The following is a 13,430-nucleotide window of genomic DNA, read 5'->3' as shown; positions in this document are numbered from 1 at the left end:
TTTTTATAAGATACATAAACCTCCAAACTTCCAGCAAGAATAACTACGTATTGGTAGCAAGTTAATGGGAAGGATACGAACAAGATTGTTTCATATCTACCTTTGTCCACCTCTGGATTTTCATGTACAGTTGTTTCCTTAAATAAAAAGAAAAGCAATATCAAAGTTCTATAAAAAAATAAGTCCACAATTTTAATTTAATGCTTACAGGTAAATTCTCTGCCTAAAGGTTACCCTGGCTTTGAAAGGGTATTTTAAAGGGTAACAATATTTACTTACATAGTTTTCCCATAGCTGTGTCCCTCATATCTGTGTGAGACTGCTATTAAGCTATACTGTTACAAGCAGACACGGCAACCTGACACTGTCCACATAGCTCTGTATGTGCTATGAAACAAAAAGCAAAAAAAACCCAACAACAACAACAACAAAAGACATTCTTACAGCTGTTGAGGTGTTTACTTTTTCCTCCCTCTCTACCACTGGCTGGACAGATGCATGCGAGAGACTTTCAACATCAGTAGCCACCTGCACATCTGGTATATTCACAACTATTTCCAGCTGTAAAAATAATTTTAAAAGTATTTCAGTTCACCAGCCCCAAAAGAAAATTTGTCAAATGCAAATTTTTATAAACCACATATACTTACCAGATCTTGAACATTTAGTGGGATCCTTCTCAAAAATCAAGTCTTATACTACATACCTTATGATTTAAGAAGGCAGCAGTTGTGTGAACTGGAGGCAGAACTGGTAGTGCTGCTTGTAACTAACTGGAAGCATCAGACCTTGTTTCTAGTTGTTTATTACTCCACCAAACTAAGTTATGTGGCTGAGATCTTTCATGGTGGCTGTTTACCTCAAATGGATTTTGTTAGTTTTCACACTTTTTCTGCTTTTTAAGTCTTCAGGAAGGAAAAACAGTCCAGCCTTTTTCCAAAGTAAGACCAGGGAATACATCCCCCCACACACAGACACCCACCCACCATTTTAGCTATGATTATTTTTTCTTCTTCAACACTGTCTTTTCACTGAGAACTTCAGACATTTAGCGTTTTCAGAAACAAGAACTTGAAATATGCCAGGAAGCCTAGAGTATTTGCAGTGAGGTTCTTACGAAAAACACTGGTCAATCTGGGTAGCTTTCAAAGGCTTGCACTTTTACAGATACCTTCCACTGATCTATTTAAGTTTGGCAACAGCTGAGTCTTCAGTTATCTAACTTTATCACTTACTAGTACTCATGGCTCCTCTGTGTTAAACCAGGAAACTTGATCATGATCCCCACACATAATATATTCCACATCTAAATGAAGGGATTCAGCAAAACTTTCTGTGCAACAACTTTGCTGTCCATTATTATTCTAGAGGCTCCCTTAGTGTATTGAGTGAGCTTTAAATTCTCTTGCTGTTTGACCCAGAGAAAGAAACAGTGTGATTAATTCAGGAGACAAAAAGCAGGATTTCAATGGGAGAAGAGAGCAAGATGACTAGTAGTAGTAAGCAAAAAGAATTGCAGCGAATGGGAAGAAGTAGTGATGAAGATCTGAGGTATGAATGGAACAGGTTGGATAAACAGATTGGAATGAAGCAAAAAGAAAGGAAAAAAAAAAGAGCTGTGAAGACACATCACTGAGATAAGACAGGCTAAAAGGGACAAAAAATGCAAAGAAGTCACACTGAATGATAGGTAAAAAAATAGAAAAATGTCTAAACCTTTCAGCACAGCCCATTTCAAGGCCTTGAACAGAGTCCACTGTTCCCAAACCTCAACAGTTTCCTGATGACAAAAAAGTATGCCATTTCCTCTCTAGTGACTGGTCTTACTAGACACGATACCAAGTCTTGCTACAGTCTTACAGTCTCGAGTTTTATTCTAGTCTAAGAGTACAATTAAAACATAGGCCTGCACTCTAGGCTTAAAATTTCCAACTCTACAAATGGTCCATGAAAGAGTCAGAACATACGGCTTTTGAAAAAAATAGACACAGATGTAGATGGTATCTCACTGCAGGGACCAACGCCCATGCATCTGCCCATGCCAAACAGAGCAGGAACACCCCTGAATGGACTGCAGTCCACGGAGGACCCACGCTGGAACACGGACAAGGAATGGAGTCCATTCCATTGCAGTGTCGAACTCTACAGCCTGAACCAAAGGGACAAGGGCTAGAGATTTAAATGGATATACGTTTAAACTTTTTTTAATCCATTGAGTTGTATCCTGTACTAAGTACTACAGCAAGAACAACATGAATCAAGGGAAGACAAGCCCCACAAGAAACAAGGCGAGTGCAGCAGTGACCAACCTAAGCTGGCTTTGGTGCCCAAAAACTCAACACAACATGCCACCTCTCCTAAGCAATCACATTAATACATGTAGCCAAAGGCATGGACTAAATAACTCAAATGACATTTGATGGACATTTTAAGGGGGTGGCCCACAGACCAAGGGAATGATATCCGTGCATCTATCAAAGGACAGGAAAAGAAGTTGTGGTTAATAAGGATGTACTGGATAGTGTAGGACCTGAGCATGACACAAATGGTATGAAATAAAGGGTGAAGGCTGTATTGGGCATGGCTGGGATGAAGTTAATTTTCTTCAGAGCGGCCCACATGATGCTGTGTTTTGGATTTATAACTACAACAGTGTTGAAAACACACCAGTGTTTTTGCTATTGCTGAACAGTGCTTGCACAATGTCAAAGCTTTTGTTTTCCTACTCTTTGCCTCAGCAAGTAGGCTGGGGCTGGGCAAGAGGTCAGGAAAGCACACAGCTGGGACAGCTGACCCATAATGAATGAAGGGATATTCCATATCATATAATGCCATGCTTAGCAATAAAAGCTCAGGGAAAGGAGGAGAAGACGAGGGCATTTGTGGTTATGGCATTTGTCTTCCAGAGTAATTCTTACATTGGCTGAGGCCTTGTTTTCCAGGAAGTGGCCTGCCAATGCAAAGTAGTGAATAAATTCCTTATTTTGCTTTGCTTTCATATGCAGCTTTTGCTTCATCTATTGAACTGTCTTTATATCAATCCATAAGTCTTCTTACCTTCCTTCTGTTTTCTCCTTGTCCCACAGGAGAGGGGAGTGAGCAAGCAGCTGTGTGTGTGCCTGGCTGTGGGTCAGGGTCAGCTCAACAACACAGTTAAAAGTTTCTTGGTGAGGGGGAGACCAGATGCAGAAACACCTCCCTCATTCCCTAACATTCAAATGTAAAATTGAAATGCTCCATGTTTTCCACCTTGGACCTCAAAGCACATAGTAAGCATGGTAGCCTGTGCCTACATTCAATCCCAATAAATGAACTGGTGAGCACCCTGCAGACCTATATAGAGTTTGTAAAGATAACTGGAACTTAGACTGATGTCATATTCTGTTCAAAACCAAGTACATGTGCCAAGTAACATCCCTGCTACTCTGACGGCCATTCATTATGAATTAAACTAAATTGGGATAAACCCCAAGTATTTGGAGATGCAATTAGAATAAAAGGTGTTTAAACAATCAAAACAAAACTACGTATGCAGAACCCAGCTACATGATACCTCCTCCATGGTTTCCTCTATCTGAACAGGAACAGGTTTTGGAGATCGAAGACCTATGGGAACAAACACTGGAGCTTTGTTTACTTCCTCCGGTGCAAAGCATTCATCTTCATCATCAGGCTCGAAGTCATCTGGCTCCTCCTCCTCCTCCTCTTGAGAAGCCCGGAGGGTCACCAAGGTTGTCTTTGAACTTCTGTGCTTCTTTCCAGATTTCCTTCTATGTGTAGTTTTCAAACTTTTACCTCTAGTAGCACTCAGTTTAACTTCTTGCCTTTGATTCCACTTCTCACTGCAATCAGCCTCACATTCAGAGGCAGAAGAAGCAGCAGTTCTTAGCTCCAAGACATGTTTTGGCAGTGCTATCCATTTTGATGACCTTCTGGACAACCTTCTAAAGTACAGAGCAAAAGCATGTTTAAAAAAACAATGAAGTCCAAGACATTCCAAAAAAAGGGGTACCACAAATCAAAATAAAACTCAATGAATAAAAATGGATCTTTGTGACCAACAATAGAATCTATTTACTTTCTAACATATAGTGACAAAAATGCATTCACATACAATTTAATCAGAAATAACATGTATGCACAAAGTACTTATGTGTATTAAGCAGTTTCAGAGTGTTGGAAAGCTGCACAATTAAATTTACAAGATACAGAATTCTTTGATTAGAAAAGGATGCATTCATTTTCATTTTGAGGGATGTAGAAGTCACGTGCTTTTTACACCATGAGAACATTTCCAGTTCTCTTTTGCTAAAGCTATACTAGAAGCCTGAACTATGATACTTAAGTTGATCAGACTGATGTCTAGAAACTAGAACTGTTAGATGATAACTGGTTATCTGGTCTGGTTTCTCAGACAGCAATCTCTTCAATAATCAGCTGCTTACTGTTTCCCTCCTCAAAATGATGGGTGTGACCACTTTGGGTACTAAAAGTAATTCCAAACTTCCCCCTAAAAACATCCTCCTTGGTAAACTGGTGGGGAGGGGAAAAAATAGCAGCAGAGGACACTTCCAGCACAGTTTGTTTAGGTTAATCCCACAATCCCTGTGGCCCCAATATGGGTACTTCACAGTTGTTCCCTTTAAAATCAGGAATTCCTGTTGAAACCAAAGGTGGACCCTGGTATGGAGTGGTGGGAGCGCTGGCTGTGTTCATTTTATGAGAGTGCAGGCAGGGTAAGAGACTTACAGCTATCTGTATGCATCTAGTAGAGTTCAGATGGAAGACACAAGGATTGACATCCTGCATGCATTCACTTAACACACTGTAGAACTATGGCTAATCATGTTTTTAAAACAAAAGCCAAAACCAATCAGTTGAGCTTACAAACCAAAATTAGTTGTTTTACCTTGTGAGATTGTCTGAATTTTCCTGAGAAGTAGAAAGCTGAGAATCATCTTCTTGTTCGACTTGACTCTCGCTCTCTGATGAAATCTCTGGAGACTGGAGTCTACTATCCTGCCTGATTCTTTTACAAGATGTTTCTTCAACAGAGTCTGTAAAATTGTGTTTTCTTGTAGCCTCTGAGAAACATGCAGCTTCCACTATGTTACTGGAGTTTTGCTGAACAGAGGAGACAATTACCACTGTATTAAGAGCCAAACATTTGTAACTGGTTTTGGTGACAAGAAGATCTAAAGGACTAAGTTTGAGGTTATTGAAAACATGCCCAGCTGTCACCTCTGACAGCTTAGGACATTTTTCCCCATCTTCTTTAATTCTGGGCTCCATAGCAGAAGTGTCATTAGATGGTATTATCTATGATGCCTGAATTCCCAGAGCTGCTACTAGTTAATTGACCGATGCCTTGCTCAACTTATCAAGAGCAGCGACTTTTCAGAAGCTGGAAAGATGAGTCATTTTCTAAAACTACTTATTAATTTTAAGAACAATTTGAGGGAAGGAAAAGTTATTTCTTTCCGCCCTGTGAACAAACCAGGAAGAAAAAACTACCCTAGTTTACAGAACAGTATTTAAATATTCAAAACACATACAGAAACATATCCCAGAACATAAAAAAACATCAGCAAGCACAGTTCTGTCAACTATGGATACTAAATAATATGTTAACTGAAAGATTTTAGTAATCCATCCAGAAAATGAAGAACACCAGATAAACTTGATTCAGGTATCACAACTTTAGACAGAGAAGGAACTAGTCTGGGCTAGGTTAGCCCTGCTGAGCAAATTTAAGCAGAAGGTCTGAACTTTGTTCACATACATTTCAAATTGTAAGTGTATTTATATGGATTTTAGGTAGTATCTAGTGTTAGACAGCTGTCTTAATTTCCATTGTTCAATGAATAAAAGACATTAAATTAATTGGTAACAGTGTTAGCAGGTATTTATAATGCAGACTTCTGACAGTATAAACTGTAAAACTTAAGACAACATTGTACATTAAATATTCCCACTTTTTTTAGATTGCGGGGTCCATCTACTCAGCAGAATTTCCGATAGTGAATTAAAAAAAAGAAAGAATCACATTAACCTTTCCCAGCCATATACTGGATTTCTGTGCCATCTATGGTTCTAAGAACTTAAACAGAAGAATCGAGGTATAAATTGCTCAAAATACATGATCAGCACTTACCATTGATACACCTGTTATTTCTAACTCCAAACTCTCTTCTGAATTTCTGTTCTCAGCATTGTCCTCTTCTCTGTTTTCACCTTCTTCGGGATAATCTCTTTTTCTAGTAACTCTCATTAGGTTTGTCCTAGGGTTCCAGTGGGGTTCCCTCACTTGATGCATTGTATCATTCTGTTTACTTTCTTCTCCAGAATTTAATATATCATTGGACCTACAAAAATATTTTTCAACTTTTACTTGTCAGGAACTACAAAATACACTCTACAAGCTTGGCTTATTACTTCCAGCTAGAAATGAACTTAAGTGCTCTGCATTTTTATGTGTTTAGTTGGAGAAGTTTAAAAAAACATAAAGGAAGAAAAAATGTGAAAAGATGATAATTTGCTCTTCTGCAGTAGTGAACCTTTCTGATTACTTTTGGAAAAATCTTATGGAAGGAAAACAACATTAAGAAGTCAGGTAGAGCACAAAATTTCAGTTATACCACCATATGTCCCCAAAATCAAGCAACCATAGGAACATTATGTTAATTAATTCCAGTGCCCAAGGTACTACTGTTTTTAAACAGGGTGAAATTCTAGCATCTGTTCAAGCACTTTCAGATCAGTAAGACAGATATCTTGGGCTTTTAACCTCATGTCTCGGGAAAGGGCAAAAAGGAGGATTCAGGGAACTAAAGGACAGTCAGCATCACCTCAGTCCCTGGGAAAGTGATGGAATGACTAATCCTGGAAACCATTTCCAGACACATAAAAAACAAGAAGGTGACTTGGAGTAGTGAGCATGGATTCACAATGGGGAAGTCACACTTAACTGACTTGATAACCTTTTATGATGAAATGACTGGCTTGATAGGTGAAGGGAGAGCAGTAGATCATGTCTACCTTGACTTCAGTAAGGCTTCTAACGCTATCTCCCCTAACATCCTCACAGGGGAGCTGATAGAGGTATGGGCTGGATCAGCAGACAAAGAGGTGCACTGAAAACTGACTGAATGACCAGACTCAGAGGGTGGTGATCAGTGCCACAAAGTCTAGTTGGTGGCCAGTAACTAAGAGTGTACCCTGTGGATCAATACTGTGTCCAGTCCTGTTCAACTTCTTCATTAATGATCTGGACAATGGGACAGGGCATACCCTCAGCAAGTTTACAGATGACACAGAACTGGGAGGAGTGGGTGATACATCAGAGGGTCATTCTGCCAACTAGAGGGACCTGGACAGGCTGAAGAAATGGGCTGACAGGAACCTCATGCAGTTCAACAATGGGAAGTGCAAAGTCCTGCACCTGGGGAGGAACAACCCCCGGCACCACTATGTACTGGAGGCACCCAGATTAAAAGCAGCTTTGCAGGAAAGAATGTGGGTGTCCTGGCAGACACAAGGATGAATGCGAGCCAGGAATGTGCCCTTGCAGCAAAGAAAGCTAACGGTATCCTGGGCTGCACTAGAAGAAGTGTTGCCAGCAGGTTGAGGGAGGTGATCCTTCCCCCCTACTCAGTGCTGTGAGGCCACACCTGCAGTAATGTACTCGAGCACCCAGAACTGGTCACTGGAGAGACATGGACTTACTGGATAGAGTCCAGCAAAGGGCTATCAAAGGTGAAGGGACAGAAGCATCTCTCCAATGATGAAAGGCTAAAAAGAGCGAGGACAGTTCAGCCTGCAGAAAGAGAAGGCTTGGTGGGAGTGGGTGAGGAAATCTCATCAATGTATATCAATACCTGAAGGGAAGGTGTAAACATAGACGGAGACAGGCTCTTTCCAGTGGTGCCCAGTGACAGGACAAGAGGTGATAGGCACAAAAAGAAACACAGGAGGTTCCCTCTGAACATCAGGAAACACTTTTTCCACTGTGAGGGTGACGGAGCACTGGCACAGGTTACCCAGAGACTGTGGAGTCTCCATCCTTGGCAATATTCAAAAGCCATCTGACATGGTATTAGGTAACCAGCTCTAGGTGGCCCTGCTTGAGCAGGGAGGTTGGACCAGATGACCTGCAGAGGTCCTTTCCTACCTCAACCATTCTATGATTCTGAAATTCTACCATCACAGAAGCCAAGAAGACTGTAAGGTAAGGCCCTTGCCTTGTTAGCATAAAGACTCTGGGATATGATTTCAACGTTAAGTTATGAAAGAGATTTTAAGCAGAGGCTCAGAGACAGATGGGAACCAGAAGCTAATTTTAGAAAACAGCAAAAGTAAATTGATTTGAGGCTGCTCTGTGTCCGTTGAGTAAAAGGTAGCTTATAACATAACCCAGAACTATTACATGTAAATGGCAGTATCTGCCTCCTATTACACATACATAAAAAGCATCCCTTCCACCAAGGGACCAGGACACTGCACATCATTGCATGAACTTCTCCTGCTGGAAAGAAAAAGTGAAGACACTCAGAATACATCTTAGACAGAAAGCTCATTTTATGTTACTCTGCCTACCACTTCTCAATTATAAGTGAGTGCAAATGGCACTGCTCAGTCTTCCTTTCAAGGGTCCACATTCATAGTGCACTGTACCCTAAGAATGTATTACTGAGAAGTTCAGCTGTCTGAACTCTGATTACTTGCTTCGACTCTCACCTGCAACATACCTTCTAAAAAGGAAAATGGCCTTGAGGAAAATTCTGTTAAAAACTCTTATATTACCTAAGGATGCCATCTAGTGACATTCACAGCACGTAGCATATAACAACTAGTAGAGTTCAAAGCTTACACTTCAAAAAGCAAGTGCTGTATGAAAACAACTGGACAAATACACAAAGTTTTTAAAGAGCTTTTTTTACTTTGACAACCAGGAACTTTACCTTTCTATGCTATCCTGAATGCTTCCTATAGCATCTGTAGATAGATGTTCTTGTTCTCCCTTGCTGTGACAGTCAGGTGATTTTTCAGAGGAACAGAGTGCTTCTGAGTTCGTACTTTTTGGATTTATGTCTAAATTGTCATTCTTGGCCAAATTCCCCACAAACAACAATACTTCTGCATCATCCTTAGATTTGAGAAAAAAACCCAACAATATTAGCACAAAATACATCACCTGTAAAACAAAGCATGGCAAGTTATGATCAAGTTGTTAATCTGAGACAAAACTTTGCTTAAAAACTTTCAAGTAGTTTATGGCACCCGTTACTGTTCCTTACTCCTTTAGAGGAGGTATTTACCTAATAAAAACAGATACTATAACCAATACAGTCTTTCATGAGCAACCACCAAGGAGTTCAGAAGAAACCCAGCAACAGAAATATGGCATTGTCGTGGTTTAACCCCAGCCAGCAACTAAGCACCATGCAGCTGCTCACTCACACACACCCCCACCCAGTGGGATAGGGGAGAAAATCAGGAAAAGAAGTAAAACTCGTGGGTTGAGATAAGAACGGTTTAATAGAACAGAAAAGAAGAAACTAATAATGATAACGATAACACTAATAAAATCACAGCAGTAATAATAAAAGGAGTGCAATATACAAATGATGCACAGTGTGATTGTTCGCCCCCTGCCGATCGACGCCCAGTTAATCCCCAAGCGGTGATATCCCCCCCCCCCCCCCCATTTATATACTAGATGTGATGTACACATGGTATGGAATACCCCGTTGGCCAGTTTGGGTCAGGTGCCCTGGCTGTGTCTCGTCCCAACTTCTTGTGCCCCTCCATCTTTCTCGCTAGCTGGGCATGAGAAGCTGAAAAATCCTTGACCTTAGACTAAACACTACTTAGCAACAACTGAAAACATCAGTGTTATCAACATTCTCATACTGAACTCAACACATAGCACTGCACTAGCTACTAAAAATCAACTCTATCCAAGCCAAAACCAGGACAGGCATGCAGGTAACTAACTATTCATGTATCACAAATTTTGTATTTCAGTCATGTTCAAGTGAAGTCTTTAGATTTATTAAAAGAAGACTATATATTATCAATGTGTCATTAACAGAATTTTAGAAGACCTCATAGTAGGGTGCAAATACTAAAGAATGTAATTCTGACGAGTCCAAAATTAATTTATCCACTTAAACCAGCTTATTCTGAGGTCTTAAAACAGCTGGTGTGGAACCAAGCATCAGAAAGTATAGTCAGAAATATCTGAAGAGAATTCTTACTTTTGAGGAAAGAGGTTCCTCAGATTCTTCTACCACAGGTAGATTCTCTCCTTTATTTGCTTCTTCCTCAACTGCAGCAACAAGTTTTTGTGCCACTGGAGATTCTTTTTCACTATATACTCTTGCTAGGTCTGGTCTAGTTCTCAGAGATCCATTCCTTATGAATTGTCCTGGTTTCAGAGCACCCAGCTTGCCTTCTTGGGAAATGGATTTTTCAGCACTAGTGAATTTAAAGCAAACAAACAAAACAGAACAACAACAAAAAAAAACACCTAAAAATGATGTCACTTGACTTTGGGGTGGGGGTGGGGGGGAGCAATTCTGCACTCATTAAGTTTTGAATCAACCTTAATACAGGAGAGTTAGAGACTGATATACTGTTTTGTTTAAAATTGAGAAACTTATCTTTTCAAATATATATTTCTCACTAGGGGCATTTATGGTTAACTTGTGAGAAGGAATAAAAGGATTTCTTTGTCAATGCATTTTTAACATCAAGAAAAAAGTTGTGCTGCTAACTATACCAACATCAAAGTATCTGCAGTCTCATACACACTTAAGGTCTTATTTTAACAAGAGCAGCAGTAAAATAGAAGAGCACACTGGGATCTTTGACACTTTACAAAATTTGTAGCTGTGTATGGTAGCTGTACAAACCCAATAAAAGAAAATCTTGGTCAAAAAGAGCTATAAGCTCATATAGATCAAGTATGTACCAGATAAACAATGACAAGTAGCTCAGCTCAACTAAAAATGGGCTCTGAAAACCTGGGAAGAAGCTGCCTGTAGGCACTGAAAATTAAACATTGGGGAAAGACAGGTAACAAGGAACAAAAGAATTGACACTTGGAAAGGTGTCTCATTATGCACCAGATGGAAGCTTTTCAAATGCAATTTTGCTAAACTCTAACCTCACCTGCTTTGTTCATACAATACGTTTTCAGAAATAAAGGGCATCTGAGGCGCCTCTTGCTGTTCCTGTTCCTCTTTGCTCAATACATCTGCTTGACACAATACAGCTTCATTTTCACCCTTTAATTTGCAATTAAAAAAGCATGAAGAAAAAGAGAATCAGAAGTTTTTAAAACGGGCATGTATTTTATAAAGAAAAAACCCACAAAACCCCCTACAGATCTCTGTGCTATCTTCCGGATCTGAATCAAGAAAAGAATCACATTATATTTATTGAGGGTAACCTGCCTGAGCACATAATTCAATTTATAGGCAAGTAGGAACAGAAGTCTTCTTAGTCCTGGCCTAGCTAGGGTTAGGCTTTTAAATACTACATGCACCCAGGCATTATGGGTAACACTTTTCTATTTAGCATTCAATCAACCCTCTCTTACACAGAGCACTATGGAAACAAAATACTTTGGTAAATGCAAAAGCCTTCAAAAATTGGACAGTGCAGACAGAGCACAGCACAGATACACCCAAGCCACTATAACATAACCTCAGATTCAGAGGGGCTTATTAGTTTTACTTCTGTATTTGCTACATGTTTCTACAAAGAAGCCACCCGAACATATCCCTCAGCACTTCAGGACTGTGACAGCCTTATCAGTACAAAGGAGCATCAGACCTGCTGTGGTTCTATAGATTTGCACAGCACAGAGCAGATGTACGTGCATGGTCCACAGGCCACTGTCTAGAACAGACAAAGCTGAATTGTTGGCTAGGGGTGATCTGACACCATAGCACTGAGAGGGAGACTACAGATCCAGTGCACTCATGCTCCTCTCTGGGAAAGCAGCACACAAGTACTTCAAGCCAGCTCTACACTGATTCAAGAACAAAACCAGCTATAACCACTCCAAAAAACCAAGTCACTCTTACAATGCTGAGCTGCGTTTGAGATCTAAGACAAGTCTGCGGGGAGATGCCTATATCCATGACGTGATTCATGAGCAACCCGCAAAACAGTCAGAGTTCATCACACTATAATGGCTTTTGAGGATTTCAATACCTTTTGCAGTGCCTAGTAAAGTGTCGGTGGACATACAAAGTGTAGGTGAATGACTCAATTTACCCATGTAAAGTAAAGGAGCATCAGGCACTGTAGTGGTGAAGCCAGTCAAAGCTTACCAAATTAGTAAGACCTTTTTTTTTATTATTTTTTTTTAAACAGAAAAATAGCTCTGTACTAGATTCATCAACACAGATTCATCCAAATGAAAGATAAAAAGAGCAAAAAAGCTAATTTTTATGTATTGCAATGTAAAGCTGATTTTTATTCTAGAGTTTACCTTAAATGTGCATAATCCTTCTTCCTATCATGCAATCCAATAAAAATCAGATCCTTATTTTCTAGAAGACATTAATAGTACAAGTTGTAGACTTCACTGATTTCATACCTGCAATACCTCAACATACCAGGGTTTGGGGATATTTTTCATCTAGTATGGTGTTTCAGCTTCAGGGAATGCAACTTAAATGTTCGAATTTAACTTCATAAAACAGAACATGCAACTTGGAAACATATTTTTGAAGGCAAAGCACTTATTAAGACTTACAATGATGTTATTGGCAGACTCATCTTTTTGCAATACCAGCTGCTCTGCTCCAGGCTTTTCCTCCCTCTCATTTTCTGATATTTGTAATTCCTTCTTTCCAACAGCTCTTACCAAGTTTGGCTTGTACCTTTGTAATCTGCTCCATACTAACTGGACAGGTTGAAGAGGTGTTTGTTTACTTTCTTCTTCAGTGGTATTTTTGCTATCAATGCAAAGTCAGACAGAAAAAAATAAATCTGAAACTTAATACAGAAGTATGTCATTAACAAACACATGTTCATTATATTTACATATTAAAAACAACTGAGTTTTTAAAAGAAACCATGTAAAAGTAAAATTCTGCTGAGTTTAAATTACAAACATAAAAGTCCATTTCAGCAAAAATTTTAAAGCATTTGTCTCCTAACTACTTCTACAACAGAATTAACTAACTCATTTGGAAACATTAACTTACTGTCTGCTTATTACTATAAAGCCATTTTCACATGGTTTCTCTGATAAGCAAGCTCATATTCCTCTCCTTACATGAAAATGAAACTAGTGTTTCAGATGATGAAACAGTTGTAAAATGAATGCTCGTTAATTTAATGCTTAGCACAGAAGTAACTGGAATTTTAGTATCACTAGTGTCAAAAGTATGAGAACTGAGATTTTGTTC

General features: G+C 39.4%; 1 protein-coding gene across 1 annotated transcript in view; it reads right to left on the bottom strand.

The window, feature by feature from the left end:
- The window catches only part of BDP1 (B double prime 1, subunit of RNA polymerase III transcription initiation factor IIIB), a 57,926-nt gene that overhangs the window by 18,953 nt on the left and 25,543 nt on the right, over positions 1-13,430 (bottom strand). The window contains 10 exon segments of the mRNA XM_010578158.1: positions 101-137; positions 445-561; positions 3,554-3,944; positions 4,910-5,124; positions 6,155-6,365; positions 8,462-8,524; positions 8,961-9,145; positions 10,260-10,479; positions 11,176-11,291; positions 12,773-12,974. Of these exon segments, the coding sequence (XP_010576460.1) occupies positions 101-137; positions 445-561; positions 3,554-3,944; positions 4,910-5,124; positions 6,155-6,365; positions 8,462-8,524; positions 8,961-9,145; positions 10,260-10,479; positions 11,176-11,291; positions 12,773-12,974 (1,757 nt within the window).

This window comes from Haliaeetus leucocephalus, unplaced genomic scaffold (genome assembly GCF_000737465.1).
Source record: "Haliaeetus leucocephalus isolate CR32 unplaced genomic scaffold, Haliaeetus_leucocephalus-4.0 Scaffold605, whole genome shotgun sequence".
Classification (NCBI taxonomy): Eukaryota; Metazoa; Chordata; class Aves; order Accipitriformes; family Accipitridae; genus Haliaeetus; species Haliaeetus leucocephalus.
This window is presented reverse-complemented; position numbering and strand designations above follow the sequence as displayed.